This window comes from Patiria miniata, unplaced genomic scaffold (assembly GCF_015706575.1).
Source record: "Patiria miniata isolate m_02_andy unplaced genomic scaffold, ASM1570657v1 HiC_scaffold_6, whole genome shotgun sequence".
NCBI lineage: Eukaryota > Metazoa > Echinodermata > Asteroidea > Valvatida > Asterinidae > Patiria > Patiria miniata.
This window is the reverse complement of record NW_024037073.1, coordinates 17,073,596-17,092,916: the sequence shown is the minus strand read 5'-3', so window position 1 is coordinate 17,092,916 and position 19,321 is coordinate 17,073,596. Positions and strand designations below refer to the sequence as shown.

Sequence of the window (19,321 nt, the reverse complement as noted above, 5' to 3'; positions counted from 1 at the left end):
AAAAAACATTTTAAGCAGATCTAATTACAATGTACTTGTTTTCTGAGTGTCACACTTTTTTGGCACACTCTGTTGAAGTTCTATTCCACAGTAAACAGAAGTTCCATTGCAACAGCCACACGATTGGTGGCTCTGACCAGATGACAAGAATTCATTCAGGCGCTGTATAAAACAAATAATGAACGTTTCACATTTCATGCAATGGAAAGAATAGTTCATCCCGTGACAGATGGAATGTTCCATTCCACTGGCTTCACCTCGTGGAATGGAACATCCATCTGTCACCTCATGAAATTGCACTCATAAATTCATTGTACATAATTTTTTTACGCAGTTTTTAACCGTACATACAGTAGGCCTATAACATATGGTTTTCAGTGTTTTCAGTAAACACAAAAATTGTGACCTGATTATGCATAACGTTCAGTACTGCAGAGTAATATCCTTACAATACAGTCAGTACATGCACTGGTATCCTTCTCTATTGTAATGTATTACAATAGAGAAGGACAGATATAAAACAGTTATTGTTTAACTACTGCAGCACTAGTGAGACTACATGCACAGTTGTGCCTGTAGAACGGACAGTGAACATATTTAACTCAAGGTCTTATATTGATTAATTTTAAAGTGGCTCTACACACATGTGTGAAGCATTGTTAGGATTACATCAGTGACTAAGAGGATGCCGCAGTCAATAAAATGATTTTTTTTTAAATACAAATGGTGCAATGCAAACGTATGATTGGTTACAGGAATTTGTTTCTCAATAATTTATGTCACTGTACAGCTCTAGCAAAGTCCGTACTTGCTACTTTTTGTTTCTGTTCATTTGTTTACAGCTTCAAAATACATGTAAAATAATGATACTGAGAACATTTTTGTTCGTGCACTGTCGTCAACAACCACAATAGCAGCTTCAACCAGTGCAAAATCATTACTTTGGTAATGAGCGAAGAATATTTAACAAAATTTGAGGAATAAAGACGGTTGTGTTGAAATTTATATCTTGCAGATCAAGTCAGCCTGATAAAAAATAATATTGGATGGCTTTTTCAGGGGATACAAGAATTTATCTTCAAGCAAACTTGGATCCTCGATCCTGATTGGTCAATCCATGGCAAATAACATTGGGCTATTCCAAGATGCGAGAGACATTCCAGCTGCATGCACTAAACTGCTAAAAGGTTCGTGTATTGAAAGCAGGCTTAGTACATGTAGTTCCAACTCTACTATGCTTCAAGTTTGCTTGAAGATAAATGTGTTGTCCTGCGAGCGCGAGTGGAGCACGGAATAGTGTAGTGCGTCTGTGTCCCACATACATGTACCATAAGGCTGAATTAATACTGCACACGCTATAATAATATTGCACGAGTCAAACAATATTGTTATGTTTAGCTCGTGCAATATATTCTTGTATCCCCCTCAATGCCTCAAAGCCATCCAGTATTATATAAATATTTATCCAACATAATTAGATCCTAGTGATGTGTGACGGCCAATATTATGCGACACGCTTGTGCCCCCACGCACTTTGAAAAGCCTCATATTGAATTTCCTATCAATTTCATATCGAGTTCCATAAATTTACATAATGTCATTTCTTGATGTGCTTTCCAGTGCTAACATTGTAGGTAGAAAGTCTACTAGATTAACAACCCCACCCCCTCCCCAAAAAAACACACACATGCACACCACCCCAAAAAACAAACAAAATGGCTTAAACATTAAATTCATTGCAATTCAAGACAAAAGTGTCAACCATTCAAAATAATCAAAACACTTCAAATAAAATTAATGGAAATTAAGCATGCAACGACCTCTTATTAACCCTAGGGCTGGGGGGGGGGGGGGGGGGGGGTTAAGGACCAAATACGACATGTGTTGTGCACACTTGTATGGAAAGAAATGTATTGCAGGTTAATACTACTCAGTAGTATTTTGTAGCTTTAGGTGAGGTTAGGGTTAAAACTGCAGGAGGTTGTGGGTTCGAGTCCCACCTGAGTTTTTATACAATACGGAAAGACTTCCATACCTGGACAAAATATCACTTGACACCCTGTGCACAAAACCCTATGAGACTGGTCTGAAAAATTCTAAGTGTTTTCTCTGTAAATTCTTCAATATTTTCTCTGCTAAATTTGACTTTTTAGGATGATTATTCAATATCACTTTCTGATGGCTGATATAGGTCACTGCAGGGGAAAATTAGTGATGTCCATGTATGGAATTCTTCTCTTAAATACATCGGTTAACGAGCAATACCCAATAATGAAATTACATCACCCGACGCGGCAATGCTCTTAAAAATGATAATGAAAAATAAGTTAGAAAATGTATTGTACACGTCTTTTAAATTCATACCAACATTTTTTTTCTATAAAGTTGAACAATTTATTGAGACTGTAACTAATTTTCAACATAGGACTACTGCTAGCCCTACAAACAGGACTGAACATGGCTCTTTTAAGTTTGAAAATTGGTCTTTAAAAAAAAGTTATATTAATTTTAAAGGAGAGCCATTACTGCCAAGTCAAGTGCCATGTTTGTTTGTAGGCTAAATCATGTGTAGGATACTGCATATTTGCTGTGAATAACCATCAATCATTGATGTTACATGGTTACTGGTACAAAAAAAAGTGGCAGTAGAAATCTGCAATAGTGTGTTTCCAATGTGGACTGATCACAAATATATTTGGCCTCCTTTTTCCATGTTGGTAAAACGTCTATGCACCATTTTGGATTTGTACACGTATTAGTTATTTAGTACACAGTGTAATACACAATGTTACACATGATTGCAAAGTCATGAATTGTGGCACTCCCTAAACTTTTCACAGCAACAATAGTGGAGGTATGTGTTCATCGACAGTCGGGAACAGGACACACTAGACAAACTACACTCACTCACCAGGTAGTCTGAATTAGCAAGGGTTGTAGTTTCGTCCGTCGCGCCGTAGTTATCCATTGCGATGGCCGGGTTGTTGGTTAGGCCTGCCTCGTCGCCACCACCGCGGCTGGTACTTGCATGACCATTCCTCATCAGCGACATACCTTGCAATCCTGGGCCCCTTCGACCCTCAGCTTCGACCCCGCCGACACAGATCCTTTTTAGAATTCCACCAGAAAGGAACTTCCAGTCGGCTGAACTATTGCTATTTCAATATGAAAAGAGTGGGCGCGTGCACAGTGCAAGGAATTGTAGTAGCAGTATGGAGCCTAGTAAGTAGTATTGTTGTAATTGTGTGTGCAGAATTCGCCCTGACATTACAATGCGAATGTGCATAAATGCATCATCAGTGTGTTGTGCCCATTCTTGAAAATCACGCATTCTCGAGAATGGGCGTGCACATTCTTGAGAATGTGCAACTGGATCCTTGCTCAATCTTGGCAAAAAATAACTCTTCCAGATTGAGCGCACATTCTCGAGAATGCGCGACAAGATAACGGTCTTGTCGATGCCGAGCACCGGCTGCGCTTGGCAAGTCTAGCTGAATCCTCGTTCACTGATTCTCAATAATTATACTGTTGCAACGCAAGGCGCTGAAAAGTAGAGTGGATATGATAAGTAAAGGCGTATTAATATGGGGGGGGGGGACCGGGAAAATATAAGAGACATAATAATACTAGTGCAAAGAATTCTGATTTTTGGGATAATAAAAGCGGGGGGGGGGGACGTAAGAATGAAGAATGTGAAGAATGAGAATGAATACTGCGACATCCCATAGTGCTAATGCTATTTCCCATTTAAATTGCCACCAATTTATTGTTCACATCCCACCATAACGTCGCAGAGCTGGATTCTATCTAGTCAAAAGAGCAATTTTGGCAGCTTCTGGACATCGTTTTTTTTCGTGGCACGCATATGATACATACAGGGACTTGTAACTTGTCTAGCCTAAACAAAGCACTTCCCAGACTAGTTCCCAGTCCTCCGTTATTACAAAACTTCCCATAGTGGGCAGAAAAAAGCAATAATAACAGGTTTAATTTGATTCAAATTATCGTAGTTATACGAGTACAGAAGCATAGCACATTTTCTTTCCTCTTTATATGAATTGTTTCCCTTTTAACCGCTATACAATTCATTTAACATAATTATGTCGTGCAATGTTTGTTAAGATTGGGCAAAATTCATAAATTGTGCACGTGATATTCCCACCCAATCTTAAGAATGAGCGCTCATTCTTAAGAACGCGTGCTCGTTCTTAAGAATGGGCGCTCATTCTTAAGAATGCGCGCCCATTCTCGAGAATGTGCATGCCCATTCTCGAGAATGCGTGATTTTCAAGAATGGGCACAACAAGTGCAGCTAGGAGGGCGCCAGCGGATACACACTACAGCAGTGTAGTACATGTACTGCGCTCGTTTTGTACACGTACTGTGCGTAACGCATTGTTGCTGCACGATCTACGAGAACCCATTATGATTGTACATGTACACAACTAGCTAGAAACTGACAAGCGCTTATATTTAATTATTATAATAATAATAATAATAATAACGGAAATTTATACCGCGCCATTATCCGCCATAAATGACGCTCATGGCGCAAACAAAAATTATATCAAATCAGAAATATGCGCCTATCAAAAAAAAACCTCCCCCCCCCCCCGCTGCCCCAGGTCCGATGTCGGGATTTGGTCAAGTTTTTCAGTTTTTCATGCCCAAGGGAGGTGATTTTGGTCATTAAAATTACATTGTTAACATTGGCAACTATACATGGAAAGGCAATCACTAGGTGCGCCCCACGTATTTTGCCCGAAGGGTAGGGATTTTGTCACGGTCACTTCAAAAGTGACAATCCCCATGTCTTGGGTGGGGCAGCCCGGGGGAGGGGTGGGGGAAACAATTGATAGGCGCATTAACTTTGAGTTTTTTGAGCAAATATAAATCATATAGAGCTATATTAATTTTAAATAGCTCTGTGAGATAAATCAATCACGTCAGTGAAGCGTGACGCAAAAAGTTGCTGCTCGAGACGGCTTATCGAAGCTTAGATCGAAGGCTCTTTATTATATAGTCAGCACTCAATTTCAAGTCGAAGAAGTCGCGGGGAGATCCGCCCATGGCCATGGAAGTCTACCTCCACGATCCGATCCGCCATGCATAAGATTTTAGTTTAGAGCGTAAAATAAAACACTCTTTTGCTATGCTGGGAGGGATGGGGGGGGGGGGTAAACGGCCCCATCCCCCCCCCCCCAAAAAAAAACCAAATATATATAAAAATATATATCCTGTAACATAGTTAAGTTACAGGACAATGCATCCAGATCCCTAGCATTGTGGGCGGGCGGGCGGACGGGAACGCCTTCGGCATGGGCGCGTCAATCGGTACGGTATGGGGGGGGGGGGGGGCGGGGGCATATGTCCCCCAAAAAGTGTGTGTGGGGGGGGGGGGGTAAACATGTGGTTTGTCCTCCTCACCCACTTTTTTCGTCCCCGAATAAATAGTGTAGCCTACAGTATGATTTGATAGCTTATGATAGCTGATTCAATGACTCCAACTCGAAAAGGATGTAATGATGATCTTTGCTCAAAAAAATTGTGGTCAGATACTATGCCTGGGATCGCACGTCCACAGAGCCTGAAGCAGAACCCTTGAAGCGGGCTACTCGCTCGCAGTACTTTTAATCACATTATGTCTGTAAAACATTACATTGTTACGATCATATTATTTTTGTTGTTGCACTGGTTCTCATGATATTCAATACACCTCTGACATACATTGTGGAAAATCAGTGCACGAAATTTCAGTTTAATACATCTTGTATTTCTTGAGTTATTCATCGGAAAACGAGTCGTTCATTTTGTTCAATAGTGCAGCATCGGCTGGTCTCGCACTTTAATATTCTTTCAGCAGAGGGCGCGCCACATAAATAGTGGTCTCGATAATTATCTACCACCAAACTCGTTTGGGGGGCAACAACTCCAGAAATACAAGATGTATTAAATAGAATTTTCGAGTAGTGATTTGTCATTATGTTTAACATTAGGAGATCTAATTTCATAAGAAACCGTCAAACAATGAAGCTGTATTGACCGTAACAATACAGTGTTTTAAGCGCGACAAATGCAATCCGAATGAAAGTCAATGTGGATTTTTCGCGTGTAAAACATTACATTGTTACGATCATATTATTTTTGTTGTTGCACTGGTTCTCATGATATTCAATACACCTCTGACATACATTGTGGAAAATCAGTGCACGAAATTTCAGTTTAATACATCTTGTATTTCTTGAGTTATTCATCGGAAAACGAGTCGTTCATTTTGTTCAATAGTGCAGCATCGGCTGGTCTCGCACTTTAATATTCTTTCAGCAGAGGGCGCGCCACATAAATAGTGGTCTCGATAATTATCTACCACCAAACTCGTTTGGGGGGCAACAACTCCAGAAATACAAGATTGTATTAAATAGAATTTTCGAGTAGTGATTTGTCATTATGTTTAACATTAGGAGATTTTATTTCATAAGAAACCGTCAAACAATGAAGCTGTATTGACCGTAACAATACAGTGTTTTAAGCGCGACAAATGCAATCCGAATGAAAGTCAATGTGGATTTTTCGCGTGTAAAACATTACATTGTTACGATCATATTATTTTTGTTGTTGCACTGGTTCTCATGATATTCAATACACCTCTGACATACATTGTGGAAAATCAGTGCACGAAATTTCAGTTTGATACATCTTGTATTTCTTGAATTATTCATCGGAAAACGAGTCGTTAATTTTTTTCAATAGTGCAGCATCGGCTGGTGGCATTATAACTTGGTCGTGATTTTGCCGCCGTAGGCAAATTTATTTTGGTGAGGGCGACCTCTGCCGTTTGGTTTGTTGTTGACACGTGGATGAACACTGGTAACCAGTAGACCTACATGGAAATTTACGCTGTGGATATGCCACGCACGAGTACCTTCGATCAGTATACGTAATGCATGCACGTCCGCGCTCGAGCCAGATCTCGATCGCGAACTGTATGAAAAAAATTAATGGCAGCTAGCTGTAGGCCTATGTGTGTGTTTGGCTAATTAGGCCTAACTAGCAACAGCTGTTTTACTTGTTCCTTAAAATCCCTCCCTTCCACTTGTTCTTATAATGGTAAGTAGGCAGGAGAATATGCATTGCGCTAGAAATCTTTAATTTACTTTGTTACATAATTTAAAGGCCTCATCAGGCTCATTTATAAATGATAGTGGATATTTTGCCGGAGGTATGACGGCAAACTAACGTTTACTAAAGGTTTGCCGGCGGCAATCCATATCAACAGAGGGCGCTGTACTCTTTAAGATAGGGCTGAATTATAACATCTATTAAATTCCCACCAAAAGTCGTGTAGCACGTTTGGTGTAGTGGTTAAGCAAAAGCTCTAGTGAGCGGGATGACTTGGGTTCGATCCCGACCCCCGCCACATTTTAAAGGTTTTTTTTCCCATCCCCAAATAAATAAGAATATCCTTCTTTTATTATTTTAACATGTCTCAAACATTTTATTGCAGAGTATTACATTTTCTTTTTCAGATTTGTGGCTCTGGAGGATTTTTTTTAAAAGGGAAATAAAGTCCGAAATTATAAAATGGTCTGAATCCCATCTTGTGAATACGAGGTTACAACGATAATATTGGCATGGAGCCAGACTAAAATTTGTCACTGGAAAATGTTTAACTAAGTACAAAACAACAGTAACTGCGCATGTTCAGTGCATATCCGGCAAACTAACGTTTACTAAAGGTTTGCCATCTCCGGCAAAATATCCACTGCCTTTATAAATCTAAAAACTCGGGTTACAAAATATACATACATGTATGGCATAGGGGGGCTTACATACATATGCAGTCCGCTGAGTCCAGACCAGACGATGTACACTGGATGCCGGATGGTGAGTTAACTAATTTGCAAGGAATTATTGGTTGAAGTTATGTAGGCTATGCATGTGATGTAGCTTTTATTTGACCATGGAGGAAGGAACACAATCTAGCGTGTAGCATGTTATACATGTAAATACTTGTCATTTGAAATGATTGACTTCCTTGACAAGTCATGATTCTATTTCAGTTTCACTTCACTTCATAGACAGTTCATCATGATCATTCATAATCATGATAATTATGTCATCTGTCATCATCATCACAGACATGGTCACTCATGCATCATGTACATGTACATGTTTAATGGTTTAATAATTTAAATGTACTGTCGACCATATGTCAACTCGCATAATAATTGGTTTTTACGAACGTTTCTGTTGTGTGCATGAATCAGGTCGTACTTTACTTGTCATGGGTGCTTGCACTTTATTTAGGCCTATGTTTTGAATGAACTGTTTCATCCAGATCATAAGTAAACCTTAGTACAGTGAAACGCCGCTATAACGAACACCACTATAACGAACATTTGGTTGTAACGAACATCCCCACAGGCTCCCAAAATAGTGAATTCTATTATAATGCACAATCACTATAACGAACAACCACTACAGTCGTTTTCCTAGTTCCGGATAGCAGACATCATTCAGGCTGCTTTCGGCTCAACTACTCCACGAATTCAAGTGACATTGATTAAAAAGTGTACCTTGAGTGATGGAGAGACTACAAAATAATCTTCCAAATTTAAGCTCTTTTTATTTTGATTTTATGACGTCAAAAGTACCGATGTCACTTTTCCTACATGTAGTTCCGGATCGGTTCAATCAGTTCCGAATCGATCAAAACTGCTTCACCCGAAAAACAAATTATGCGAGAAAATCTATTTTTTTTTCAGCCAGAACCAACTGAATCAAGCATATTTTCTGATAAAGTATTATTTCTTTTTCCAAAAATAGTTCATTCAAGAGAATTCCAGCAAATTTTAAAAAGAGAAAAAACGTAAATGATTTTGAAACTTTTGTCTGCAGCGCAACGGCTCAAACTCACACACGGACCAAAAATCTTTGACCCAGCACAGAATACGTCACACAAAATCAATTAACGCGCGTGCAGTTGGGTTGTAGTTGACTCTACTTACTATTAAAGGGAATATACAACATTTGCAAACATCGGAAAATAAAACTACCAAGTTTTTGCGAAATACCTTAATAGGATGTTGGTAAATGACAGTCTAAAGCATCCTGTAAAATTATGGCACCTGGTATACTGTCATTTTCAAGAAAAGTGGTATTTTTGTATCAATTTCCAACGCTGATCGGCCGATCAGCGTTGGAAACAACTGGCTTTTTTTCAAATACTGGCCCCAATTGACCATTGCACTTGTCTGCAATCGATTACAAACCTATGAACGGGTACGAGCCAGCTAGACTGGTTCCCTGACCTTACAATTCCCCAATGTATGTAAACTGCTCTGTTTCTTCTTATATGGAGTCAGGGAACCAGACTACAGGAAAATGATCGTTTTTCTTGGTTTTTATAGCATTTTCGAACCCAAAACCTCCAAAAAGTCAGTGTAACTATATTTGCTTTATAATTCCAACCCCCCAATTCCATCCATTTCTGAAAATTACAGCAAAAGCAAATGATGTATATTCCCTTTAAGATAGCTAATTAAAAGCTGGCAGTCATTTTGAACCGAAGGTGGTGGCCATTTTTTATTTAAGTACTTGGCAGCCATCTTGGAAAAAAATAAAAAGGCCCTCAGCCTGCTATTTTTGAAAAAAAAACCTGGATGTTCAATTGTTTTTTTGGTTTTTTTACTTGGCAATACTAGTACTATTTTTATACTAGTGCAAGAAATCGCCACTCTATGAGACAGCGCAAAATTATCGAGTTATTTCCTTTGCCCCAGTAGAATTGTAAATTACCCTCTTATATAATGTGTGTTGTAGTACTTAAGAAAATATCATGTGTTTGCATTTATGCACAGGTCTAAGTATACCAAGTTGAAGTGATGAGCTGCATAGATGTGGTTGCTGGATTCAGGAGAGAGAGTATCATATGCAGAAAATGACAATAACAACAATTCTACAGATCTGATGGACATTCTGAGGATTGTTCCCCTGCGGTCGCCGTAACGTCTACATAAGGTGTCTTCATGGCAACCCATCAGCTGAATGGTGTTGGGGATAAGACTGCCCTTCAAGGTCAGACCCAAGTGGACCAGGTCTCGGGGGCCGAGTACAGTATCGAGAATGACACGAGACACCGCCCCCACCCGCTGGAAAAGCAGGGATCCCGCACGCGCTTTCACTCGGGGAACGGATCGGCCGCTAAGTCCTCGTCGTCATCGCTAGCCCTTTCGCTATCCTCGTCGGATATTCGGCAGGTCAACGGCGGGAAGGATGATGCGACGAGCTCCCCTCGCCACGTATCGCACACCCCACCGACGTCGCCCACGTTGAACCACTCTGGCTCAAATCTCAAAACTGCGAATTTTGCCTCGGCACCGTCCAGGGCTGGTGATTTTAAGACCCTCCGTTCGCGACTGCGTCCCAGGAAGAGCCGATCGCAGCAGGACAACCTCTTGACCTTCAGGGCGATGGCCTATCTTGTGCTGTGGTACTTCTTCAGCTTCTGCACGCTGTTTCTGAACAAATACATACTGAGCATGCTCGGTGGGGAGCCTGGGATGCTGGGTAAGTTATGGGGCAACTCGGAGACTTAGAAACTTTCCTGTTTCTGTGAAAACAGTCTTGGTAAGGGACGCCTTGCAGTGCTGATGGAAACAAGCAGTGTTTCAGTATTTTCTTTGACTAAAGTGTGTATTCCAAATCTGAAGGTTTTGGGTTGCACAAGCATTTGTAAACTAATCCGGCGACAGTCGTTTTTCTGAGGTGGCACCAAGAGTCGCACTCAGGTAGTTCGCATGCCCTCTGGGCTCCGGCCGCCAATAGAGCTAGCAAAATGCGTGTGTGAATCTTACATGAAGGTTTATCTTACATGAAGGCCCTGGTTGTCAATTTATTTTCAAAAATTGAAACCTTAACCCTAACTCCTTATAGCCTTTTTGCTAGGATGTAGCCTCAATCCTGCAAAATCCTCCAATTGGCCTTATGGAAAAATAGCATATAGCCTCAATCCTGTAAATTCCTCCATTATTTCTTGAATATGTTCCGTGGAGGGGTGACCATTGCCTGAATCCTGCAAAATCCTGTGGCAGTGACTGTCAATATGTTGAGGCTTGGCCAGTGTCATCCTGGTGCAGTACGGAGGATTTCAAGCATAATCCAGGCCTATATTTATGCACGGCTGAGTAAAAAGAATTCAAGGTCCGGCCTAAGACCTAAACAAAGTGCATCCTATGAAATCAGTAACGCACTTTTGCCATGTTACCTCAATCCTCCAAATTCCTCCACTTTGGCAAAGAGGATTTTGAAGGATTCAGGGCGGTTAGGGTTAAAGCTTCAACCTTAAAACACCCATGAAATGGAACAGTGAGCTAACCAGGTTGGATTGATTTGTGAAAGTAACTTTAGGAATTGATAAATCTACATGTTGTTGGATTTAAAGCTTTTGCATACATTTGCCTGTTTTCAGTTTCATCAGGAGGCTGTGGCTATTAAGCAAAGGGGTAAGGTTAAATGTAGTCTTTTTCCATTGCTTTCAAAGGTTCAACCCAGATGCTAGTGACCACCGTCTGCGGCTTCTGTAAGATGTACATTCCTTGCTGCCTCTACCGCCACAAGAGCCAAGACGAGAGGCCAAAAGGGTTCCTATGGAACATGATCGGCCTTGGCATTATGAGGTGGGTCTGCGTCAGGGATGTAGTCGAGTCCATCATAAGTCCTGCATTCCCAATTCAACTCACAAGCTGTATTCAAATGAACCTTGACAAAGTCATTCCATATTGTTATTGTTCATTCACACCTTATTTGTGACTGAACTTGTGAATGGACTTGTGATTTGCTCTTGACAGAACTTGTTATGGACTTGGTGGGGGGGGGGGGGGGCTGAGGGGTCGTAGACACTAGACCGTCGTTATCACTAGAATGCCATGGTCCAGTAGTTACGGTGTTTGACTCATGTACAAACATGTGACAAAGGTGCGTCGGTTCGAACCGTACTGGGAACATGGTGTTTGTGTCCTTGAGTAAGACACTTAACTACAATTGCCTCTCTCCACCCAGGAGTACAAATGGGTACCTGTGAGGGTCGAGGACCGATTGAGCGCTGATATCGGCTGCCGCGTGGTCCAATGGCCTGATGAATGGGGTAATAATTGCAAAGTGCTTTGAGATCGTTGATACAATGGAAAGCGCTATATAAGCACAATTATTATTAGACGTTTCAAGCTTTAGAACTTGTTTCATTCACTGTACAAGGCATTGCGTTGAGAGGATCTCACGTAACGAAGGCCTGATGATCAGCTGATGAGTACGCACGGAGTTGAACTCACACATTACAGCTCAGACATCGACACGCTTTCATCGTTACGCTCAATGATCGTCCAGGCCATGCACCAGTGTGCATGACATACCTGGACCGGCGCGTTTGCGTCGTGTCAATGCTTGTGCCACTCATTCAACGCTTTGCCAAATCAAAATCGAGCTACTAATGGAAATTTCCAAATATACGTCTTTAGACGCATCCTTAAAATGAATGCCTTTTATTGTTTTTCTTTTTCAAAAGGACAGCATGCCAGAAAGAATAAGTTCACAGGGAGTTTTAATAGTGGCATTACTATCTTTAAACCAAGCAATTACTTCGTCAGTTACATTTTGGAAAGCTGCAAATGATATACTCTACCTTTAACAAATTTGAAGGAAGAAAATTGATTTTGATTCATCCAAATTGCCACTAATACATGTACTTCATTGATTGGCTATAGAGTAAGGCAGACACTGCCCTTTATTGTTCTTGCACATGGCCAATAGAATAAACAAGTTCAAACCCCCCCCCCCCCCTTTTCTGCAGATTTCTGACTGTTCTTTTAGGCCTGGTCAGCCTGAAGCACATTGCTGTCTCCTTCACGGAGACCATCAAGAGCTCGGCCCCGCTCTTCACCGTGATCATCGCGTGGCTGATGCTGAGGGAGCGCACGGGGCTGTGGGTCAACCTTTCGCTGTTACCCGTCATGGGCGGCCTGGCGTTGACCAGCTGCTACGAGCTGAGCTTCACGGCGATTGGCTTCTCTGCTGCCATAGCAACAAATTTAGTGGACTGGTGAGTGATACATTAACGATCTGCCTCAGAACAAACCTTTTGCCTCCCAGATCATTCAAAATCCACTACTAGGTTTTGAAATGATGTTTACGATTAAGGATGGTAGCATTTTAAATCCATTACTGTTGCTCCCTGTACAACCCAAAACTATCCAAGTACTGTTCGGTATAGGGTGCCGATCATATGACATCATAGCACCATGTGACTGTCCGGTTTCCCTGTGATTGGCCACCATTGCAGTAGGCAAGCGTTTGGCTAGTAATCACGTCGTGCATTGTAATTTAGACAATAGGGCTTATTTCACGTAAACTAACTGTTAATTCTTTATCAAAAGGCGTAATGGTCACCACCTGTGCCTTGTGCGGTTGACAATCGTGCCGCCCAGCACTGGGTGTTGGCTCTGTGTTTTTCTCACAGTTTTTTTGCCTTCCAACACAGCTTAGAAGGCTTGCCTACTGCCAAATGCGTGCGGCGCTACACATGTACAATCTTTGCCTACTAAAATGGTGACGCTGACTTTCCGGTAACTGGATGTAGGCCAGATCAGAGCAAGCCCTATATTGGATTCATCAGGGAATACAATGTAATACAATGTAATACAATGTAATACAATGTAATACAATGTAATACAATGTAATACAATGTAATACAATGTAGTACAATGTAGTACAGGTGCTTTTCAGTGCGGTTTGATGCCCTTTTGAAAGTTTAAATGCAATAATTGTGCCATATCAGATGTAAACCAAATCCGAACCAAAACCGATCTGAATTCCCCAAATCTGAACCCTACCCGACCCAAATTCAAGCAAAACCCGACCCGAAGCCGCCCGAAACAGAAAAGACACAGGAAAAACCCCGAGTATCTGGCCTGGGCAACTGTGTCTGCTTTTTGTGCCTGAACTTACCCGCCTCGCGTGCAAATTGTCATCTCTCAGTAACTGAATCATATGGTTTAGCATGGTGAAGACTCGTAACGTTACCTACCAGTACTGCCTACACGATGGACCACAAACCACATGCACACTCGCGCGGTGGGTTAACATTGGTCGTACCAGGCACAATAAATCTGTTTTAATTGCACTGCATGAATTTCCAAACTGTTTGGGGTCTTTTTTCGGTTTATTTGGGTTTTTGACAAGATGGCCTAACTGACGCAAAACCGAAGCCGACCCAACCCGACTGAAATTATGGACAAATCGACCTGACCTGACAGTTTCGGTCGGGTTTGCACAAAATTACTGCCGATTTTCCCTTATTATATTCCCCTTCTGCAGTTTTATCCATGGGTTTTTAAATTCCTTCTCTTTTTCGCCAACAGTCTACAAAACGTGTTCTCCAAAAAGCTTTTAAGTGGCAGTTCCCATAGATACAGGTAAGACCAAGTCAGGAATATGCAGAAGACACTGGGGAAAACAAATTGGCTATTTATTCCACGTTAATTCCAAAACGCTGATTGTCAAGGCTTTCCGCTGCTTTTTGTGAACAAAATAACATCCTGTTGATGATACAAAGCCTGTTGGTGGTGCACTGATGAAAAAAAATTTAAAAAAATTACATACTTATGTTCCTTGTTGTTTGATTATACCATAGAGCTATATTAAATCACTAGAGCGCTGACTCATGTACAAAGTGATGCCTGCTGGGCGCATCCATGTTTGTGCACAAGCCTATGGAAAACTCGAAATTTTGTACGGCTTTTGTACGGCTATTTGCATATCTGCGTTTGTATTTTATACAGGTACGTTACCGAAGCCGATACGCCCAAACCGAAACGCACAATCAGCAAATAAGCCTTTCATTTTGCTCTGCGCAAACTGCACAACACGTGTGCGTTTCTGCTGCAGATGTTTTTCGCCGTGACATTTTTTTTGAACCGTCGTGACGCACTTAAGTTGTTTACATTGCATTTAGAGTACACTTTTAAAATTCAATCCATCTAATTTCATTATGTTCTACAAACACGAACATGAATTCAACATGTCTGCACCAAAAACAGCTTCAAAACGTCTCCGCGCGCAAGAAGGAGGAGTTAGCGCTCTAGTAATTTAATATAGCTCTGTGGATTATACTCATTATTTGTGTAATTCATGAATTGATCACTGTAGGAACACAGAACTAAAACACACCAACTCAAAGTGTGTGGAATTATAGAAATGGCACGATTACTGCCTTTGCCAAGTTCTGTTGGAAACCATTTGAACATGTTGGAGATACATATGTACATCTACAATACAAGTTCTCTCTTCCAATCCAATTTAGTCCCCCAGAGCTTCAGTTCTACACCAGCACAGCTGCAGTGGTGCTTCTGGTACCCTCCTGGTTATTTTTAGTGAGTACCTAGAATTGCAAGTTATCCATGATATAAGGTGAAATAAAAAAACAAACATGTTTAGCTTTCTGCCTTTTTGAAAAAAAGGAAGTGGGAGGCCCTTTTTTTCCCCTCCAAAATGGCCGCCCGACCGGGCTATTTTCAAGATGGCCGCCAGTTATTTTTTTTAAATGGCCGCCATTGGACTCAGGCAATGACAAAACAGCTTTATATGGGCTAGATGCAACAGATAAAGAGGCCGAAATGATGTCACTATTAAACATGTACAATGTATAATAAAACCAGAGCAGGTTTTGACCTTTGACAGAATAACAACGAATGCTCAGTCATCCGTGGCCACAGACACACAATCGAGGTATCATCGGAAAGAGGACACATTGTTGTTTCGCATGATCTTTAACTTATTTGAAAATATTTATTAGATTTTTTATAATTGACATTTACATGTGGGCTTCCTTTTTTTGGGACACACCCTGTACAGCTCAAAATCAACATGTAAAATTAACTTTAAAGTCACTACGCAATTTTCTTATATTAACCCTAACCGCCCTGAATCCTCCAAAATCCTTTTTGCAAATTGGAGGAATTTGCAGGATTGAGGTTACATGGCAAAAGTGCGTTGCTGATTTCGGAGTACGCACTGCGTCAAGGTCTTGGGCCGGACCTTGTGTTGTTTATGGTCAGCCGTGCATAAATTTAGTCCTTGATTATACTTGACATCCTCCGCACTGCTCCAGGATGTCACTGCCTCTGCCTCAGCCTATTGACAGTCACAGCCGGAGGATTTTGCAGGATTCAGGCAGTGGTCACCCCTCCATGGACCATATTCAAGAAATAACGGAGAAATTTGCAGGATTGAGGCTATATGCTATTTTTCCATGAGGCCAAATTGGAGGATTTTGCAGGATTGAGGCTACATCCTAGCAAAAAGGCCTAGGGAGTTAGGGTTAAAGTCACTTCACAATTTTCTTATATTAAACGTTGAGATTGACTTTTTTTGTTGTATTTTTTTTGACACAAATAGGACAACCCTTTTAAGAATGGTCTTCCTGATCAAGTATTGGTCATGGCTCTAGTCCTCGATGGCGTCTTTTTCCACCTTCAAAGTATAACAGCGTACGCCCTCATGGGTCGTATATCACCGGTAACGCATAGGTGAGTCAGAAATCCATGCACTAAAAGGTAATACACAACATATGCAAACATAAAAAAATAGAACTACCAAATTATTATGAAATACCGTACCTGACTGTAAGTGAATAATAATCTCAAGCATCCTGTGAAATCATGGCACCTGGTGTGCTGTCATTTTCAAGAGAATTGGATTTTTTTTTTATCAATTTGCAATGATGGTCGGCCGATCATCGTTGGAAACATATGACTTTTTTCAAATACTGCCCCCAATTTTCTAAATTTAGTTTATAGTGCTCTTTTTTTGTTGTAATCGGTTACACATCTGTGAACAGGTGCAAGCCAGCTAGTCTGGTTCCCTGACCTGACAATTCCCTGACGTCTATAAAGTGCTCTGTTTTGTCTGTTAAATGTGCACAAACCAGTAGCGTCTTCGCAGAAGTGGTATCCGTGAAGCATCATATGCCAATGCGTACAAATGTCTCTCCCATGGGCTCCCAGCACAAACGAGAGAGGGCGCTTTTGTTACCGTGGACGGTCTACATAATGGAGTGATTTTTCTTAATTATTTTTTTTTTTCTTTTTCTGACAGCGTTGCGAACACATTCAAGAGGGCGCTTCTCATCTGGCTTTCTATCCTGGTTTTCCATAACCCAGTCACGGTGCTCAGCGGCGTGGGCACCATCATCGTCGTTCTCGGCGTCTTCCTGTACAACCGCGCTCGTGAGTACGAGCAGAACCGGCAAGCGCAGGATGGTCCCGGTGAGGGCAGCATTCCTCTCTCCTCTCCAGTCTGATGTTGTGCGCAGCCTTATGGGGGCGCTATTTTCCCCATTAGTTTTTTATTAATAGTCGTTTGGTGTGTTTTATGACTGGAAACCTGATCTCATGTCATGAGAAGAGGCAATGCTCTCAGAGCCTCTGGTTGCTTTGCACCTTAACCCTAACTGCCCTGAGTCCTTCAAAATCCTCTTCGCCAAAGTGGAGGAATTGGAGGACTGAGGTTACATGGCAAAAGTGTGTTACTGATTTGGTAGGATGCACTTTGTCAAAGTCTTGGGCCGGACCTTGTGTTGTTTTTGCTCAGCCATGCATAAATATAGGCCTGGATTATGCTTGAAATCCTCCGTACTGCTCCAGGATGTCACCGGCCAAGCCTCAACATATTGAAAGTCACTGCCGCAGGATTTTGCAGGATTCAGGCAGTGGTCACCTCTCCACGGACCATATTCTAAAAATAATGGAGGAATTTGCAGGATTGAGGCTATATGCTATTTTTCCATGAGGTCAATTCGAGGATTTTGCAGGATTGAGGCTACATCCTAGCAAAAAGGCCTAGGGAGTTAGGGTCAATGGTGTCACTTTTCTCCTAGTCTGATTGGTTTTCTTCAAAAGTATGCACACCGTCTGGAATGCATTACCTATTGTGTGCACAAGTGGAAACCCCAAGGTCAGAGGTGAAAAAGACAAAGACACGCCAGACATTATCAGACTCTTTATCTGAGAGACAGGTATTGGGGCTGCGTTGTAGGCTGAGTTCAGCAATCTGCACACCACCAGTGCAAATTGGTCGGGACACTGGCATCTGAAAACTCTTGTTTCAAGTCCAGTAAACTGGAAACTAGACTTGACATCTATTAAGAGGCTGTGTCTGACACAAACAATTTGTTCAACTGAATCACAAAGGGAAACTGACTTGGGGGAATTATAAAAATGTTTTGAAAAGTTGACCAAAGAAATTGACTGGAGCGGGGCTTGAACCTGCAACCCTCGGATTACCGTTCCGGTGCTCTACCAACTGAGCTATCTAGCTCTATGTTGACGGTTCCCCAATTCATCGGTATCCTTGTTCAAGGGGTGTTAGTCAGAAAGCTTCAAACCTGAATATGCCATGCAGCTAGGGTTCATACCAAAAGTCATGATGCAGACCTGGGGAAAAATCATACGCATAAAAGTATACAGGGTGAGTAAAAAAAAAACCAAACCCAAATGTTGGGACCATTGTTTTAGTGAAGTTCTGCATGTAGCACTTTCAAAATTAATGATGTAAAAGCCCAATTCATAAGCTTTCTTTTTAGTACAAGAATCATTCAAATCATTCATGTACTTTTCGAGTTACGGAATTTTAAACACAACCACCGTTTTAAAGTTCTGTCCACGGATCACAAAAAAAGGTGTGCGTTCTTTCAGCAAAAGGAAAAACAATTCACACACATCCCTATGTGATTTGTTTTTGGTTTGCTGCAAGAACACTAAACTTTGTTGTGATCGGTGGACAGAACTTGAAAAACGGTGGTTGTGTTTAAAACTCTGTAACTTGAAAAGTACATGAGTGATTTGAATGATTCTTGTACTAAAAGAAAGCTTATGAATTGGGCTTTCATATCCTAGATTTTGAAAGTGCTACATGCAGAACTTCACTAAAACAATAGTCCCGACATTTGGGTTTCGTTGTTTTTTTTCTCACCCTGTATATGCCATGCAGCCAGGGTTTATACCAAGAGTCACGATGCAGACCTGGGAAAAATCATACGCATAAAAGTATACTGCGCGCGGCGCTATACAATCTTGCCTACTACAATGGCAACACTGACTTTTCGGTACCCGGATGTAGGCCAGGTCATAGACAACCTTTACTGTTTTGTTTCATTTCTGTTTTCGTTCACTTTTGTTCTTGATTACATGTACCTTTAATTTACTTTATTATGTAAGCCCAAAGTCAACAATGAAATGCTGACAGTCTTTCTCCGGAAAGCGAATGGCTT

General features: G+C 41.3%; 2 protein-coding genes across 6 annotated transcripts in view; one reads left to right on the top strand and one right to left on the bottom strand.

The window, feature by feature from the left end:
- The window catches only part of LOC119742446 (anoctamin-7-like), a 39,351-nt gene extending 36,061 nt beyond the window's left edge, over nucleotides 1-3,290 (bottom strand). For 3 of the 4 annotated variants that reach the window (XM_038218373.1, XM_038218374.1, XM_038218371.1), the window contains exon 1: nucleotides 2,912-3,290. In XM_038218373.1, coding sequence (XP_038074301.1) covers nucleotides 2,912-3,052 — 141 coding nt within the window. In that variant the 5' untranslated portion in view covers nucleotides 3,053-3,290. The remainder of the gene's footprint in view (nucleotides 1-2,911) is intronic. The other variant, XM_038218372.1, reaches the window with a different exon arrangement.
- Nucleotides 3,291-6,893: 3,603 nt separating this feature from the next.
- LOC119742447 (solute carrier family 35 member E2A-like) lies at nucleotides 6,894-17,393 on the top strand. 2 transcript variants are annotated; one of them, XM_038218375.1, is made up of 8 exons: nucleotides 6,894-7,107; nucleotides 9,861-10,569; nucleotides 11,543-11,678; nucleotides 12,848-13,096; nucleotides 14,415-14,468; nucleotides 15,356-15,425; nucleotides 16,450-16,580; nucleotides 17,149-17,393. In XM_038218375.1, exons 2-8 carry the CDS (start codon nucleotides 10,029-10,031, stop codon nucleotides 17,351-17,353), a joined length of 1,386 nt encoding a protein of 461 aa, XP_038074303.1. In that variant the 5' UTR covers nucleotides 6,894-7,107; nucleotides 9,861-10,028; the 3' UTR covers nucleotides 17,354-17,393. The 2 variants fall into 2 exon arrangements, with proteins under 2 accessions (XP_038074303.1, XP_038074304.1); XM_038218376.1 differs by lacking the exon at nucleotides 6,894-7,107 and adding an exon at nucleotides 7,820-7,884.
- The last annotated feature ends 1,928 nt before the right edge of the window (nucleotides 17,394-19,321 follow it).

Excerpts from the sequence above, each read along its gene's own strand:
- LOC119742447 (XM_038218375.1), top strand. The coding sequence starts at position 10,029 with ATGGCAACCCATCAGCTGAATGGTGTTGGGGATAAGACTGCCCTTCAA. Across the intron at positions 13,097-14,414 it reads GCAACAAATTTAGTGGACTG|TCTACAAAACGTGTTCTCCA; the intron begins GTGAGTGATACA and ends TTTCGCCAACAG. Across the intron at positions 14,469-15,355 it reads GGCAGTTCCCATAGATACAG|TCCCCCAGAGCTTCAGTTCT; the intron begins GTAAGACCAAGT and ends AATCCAATTTAG.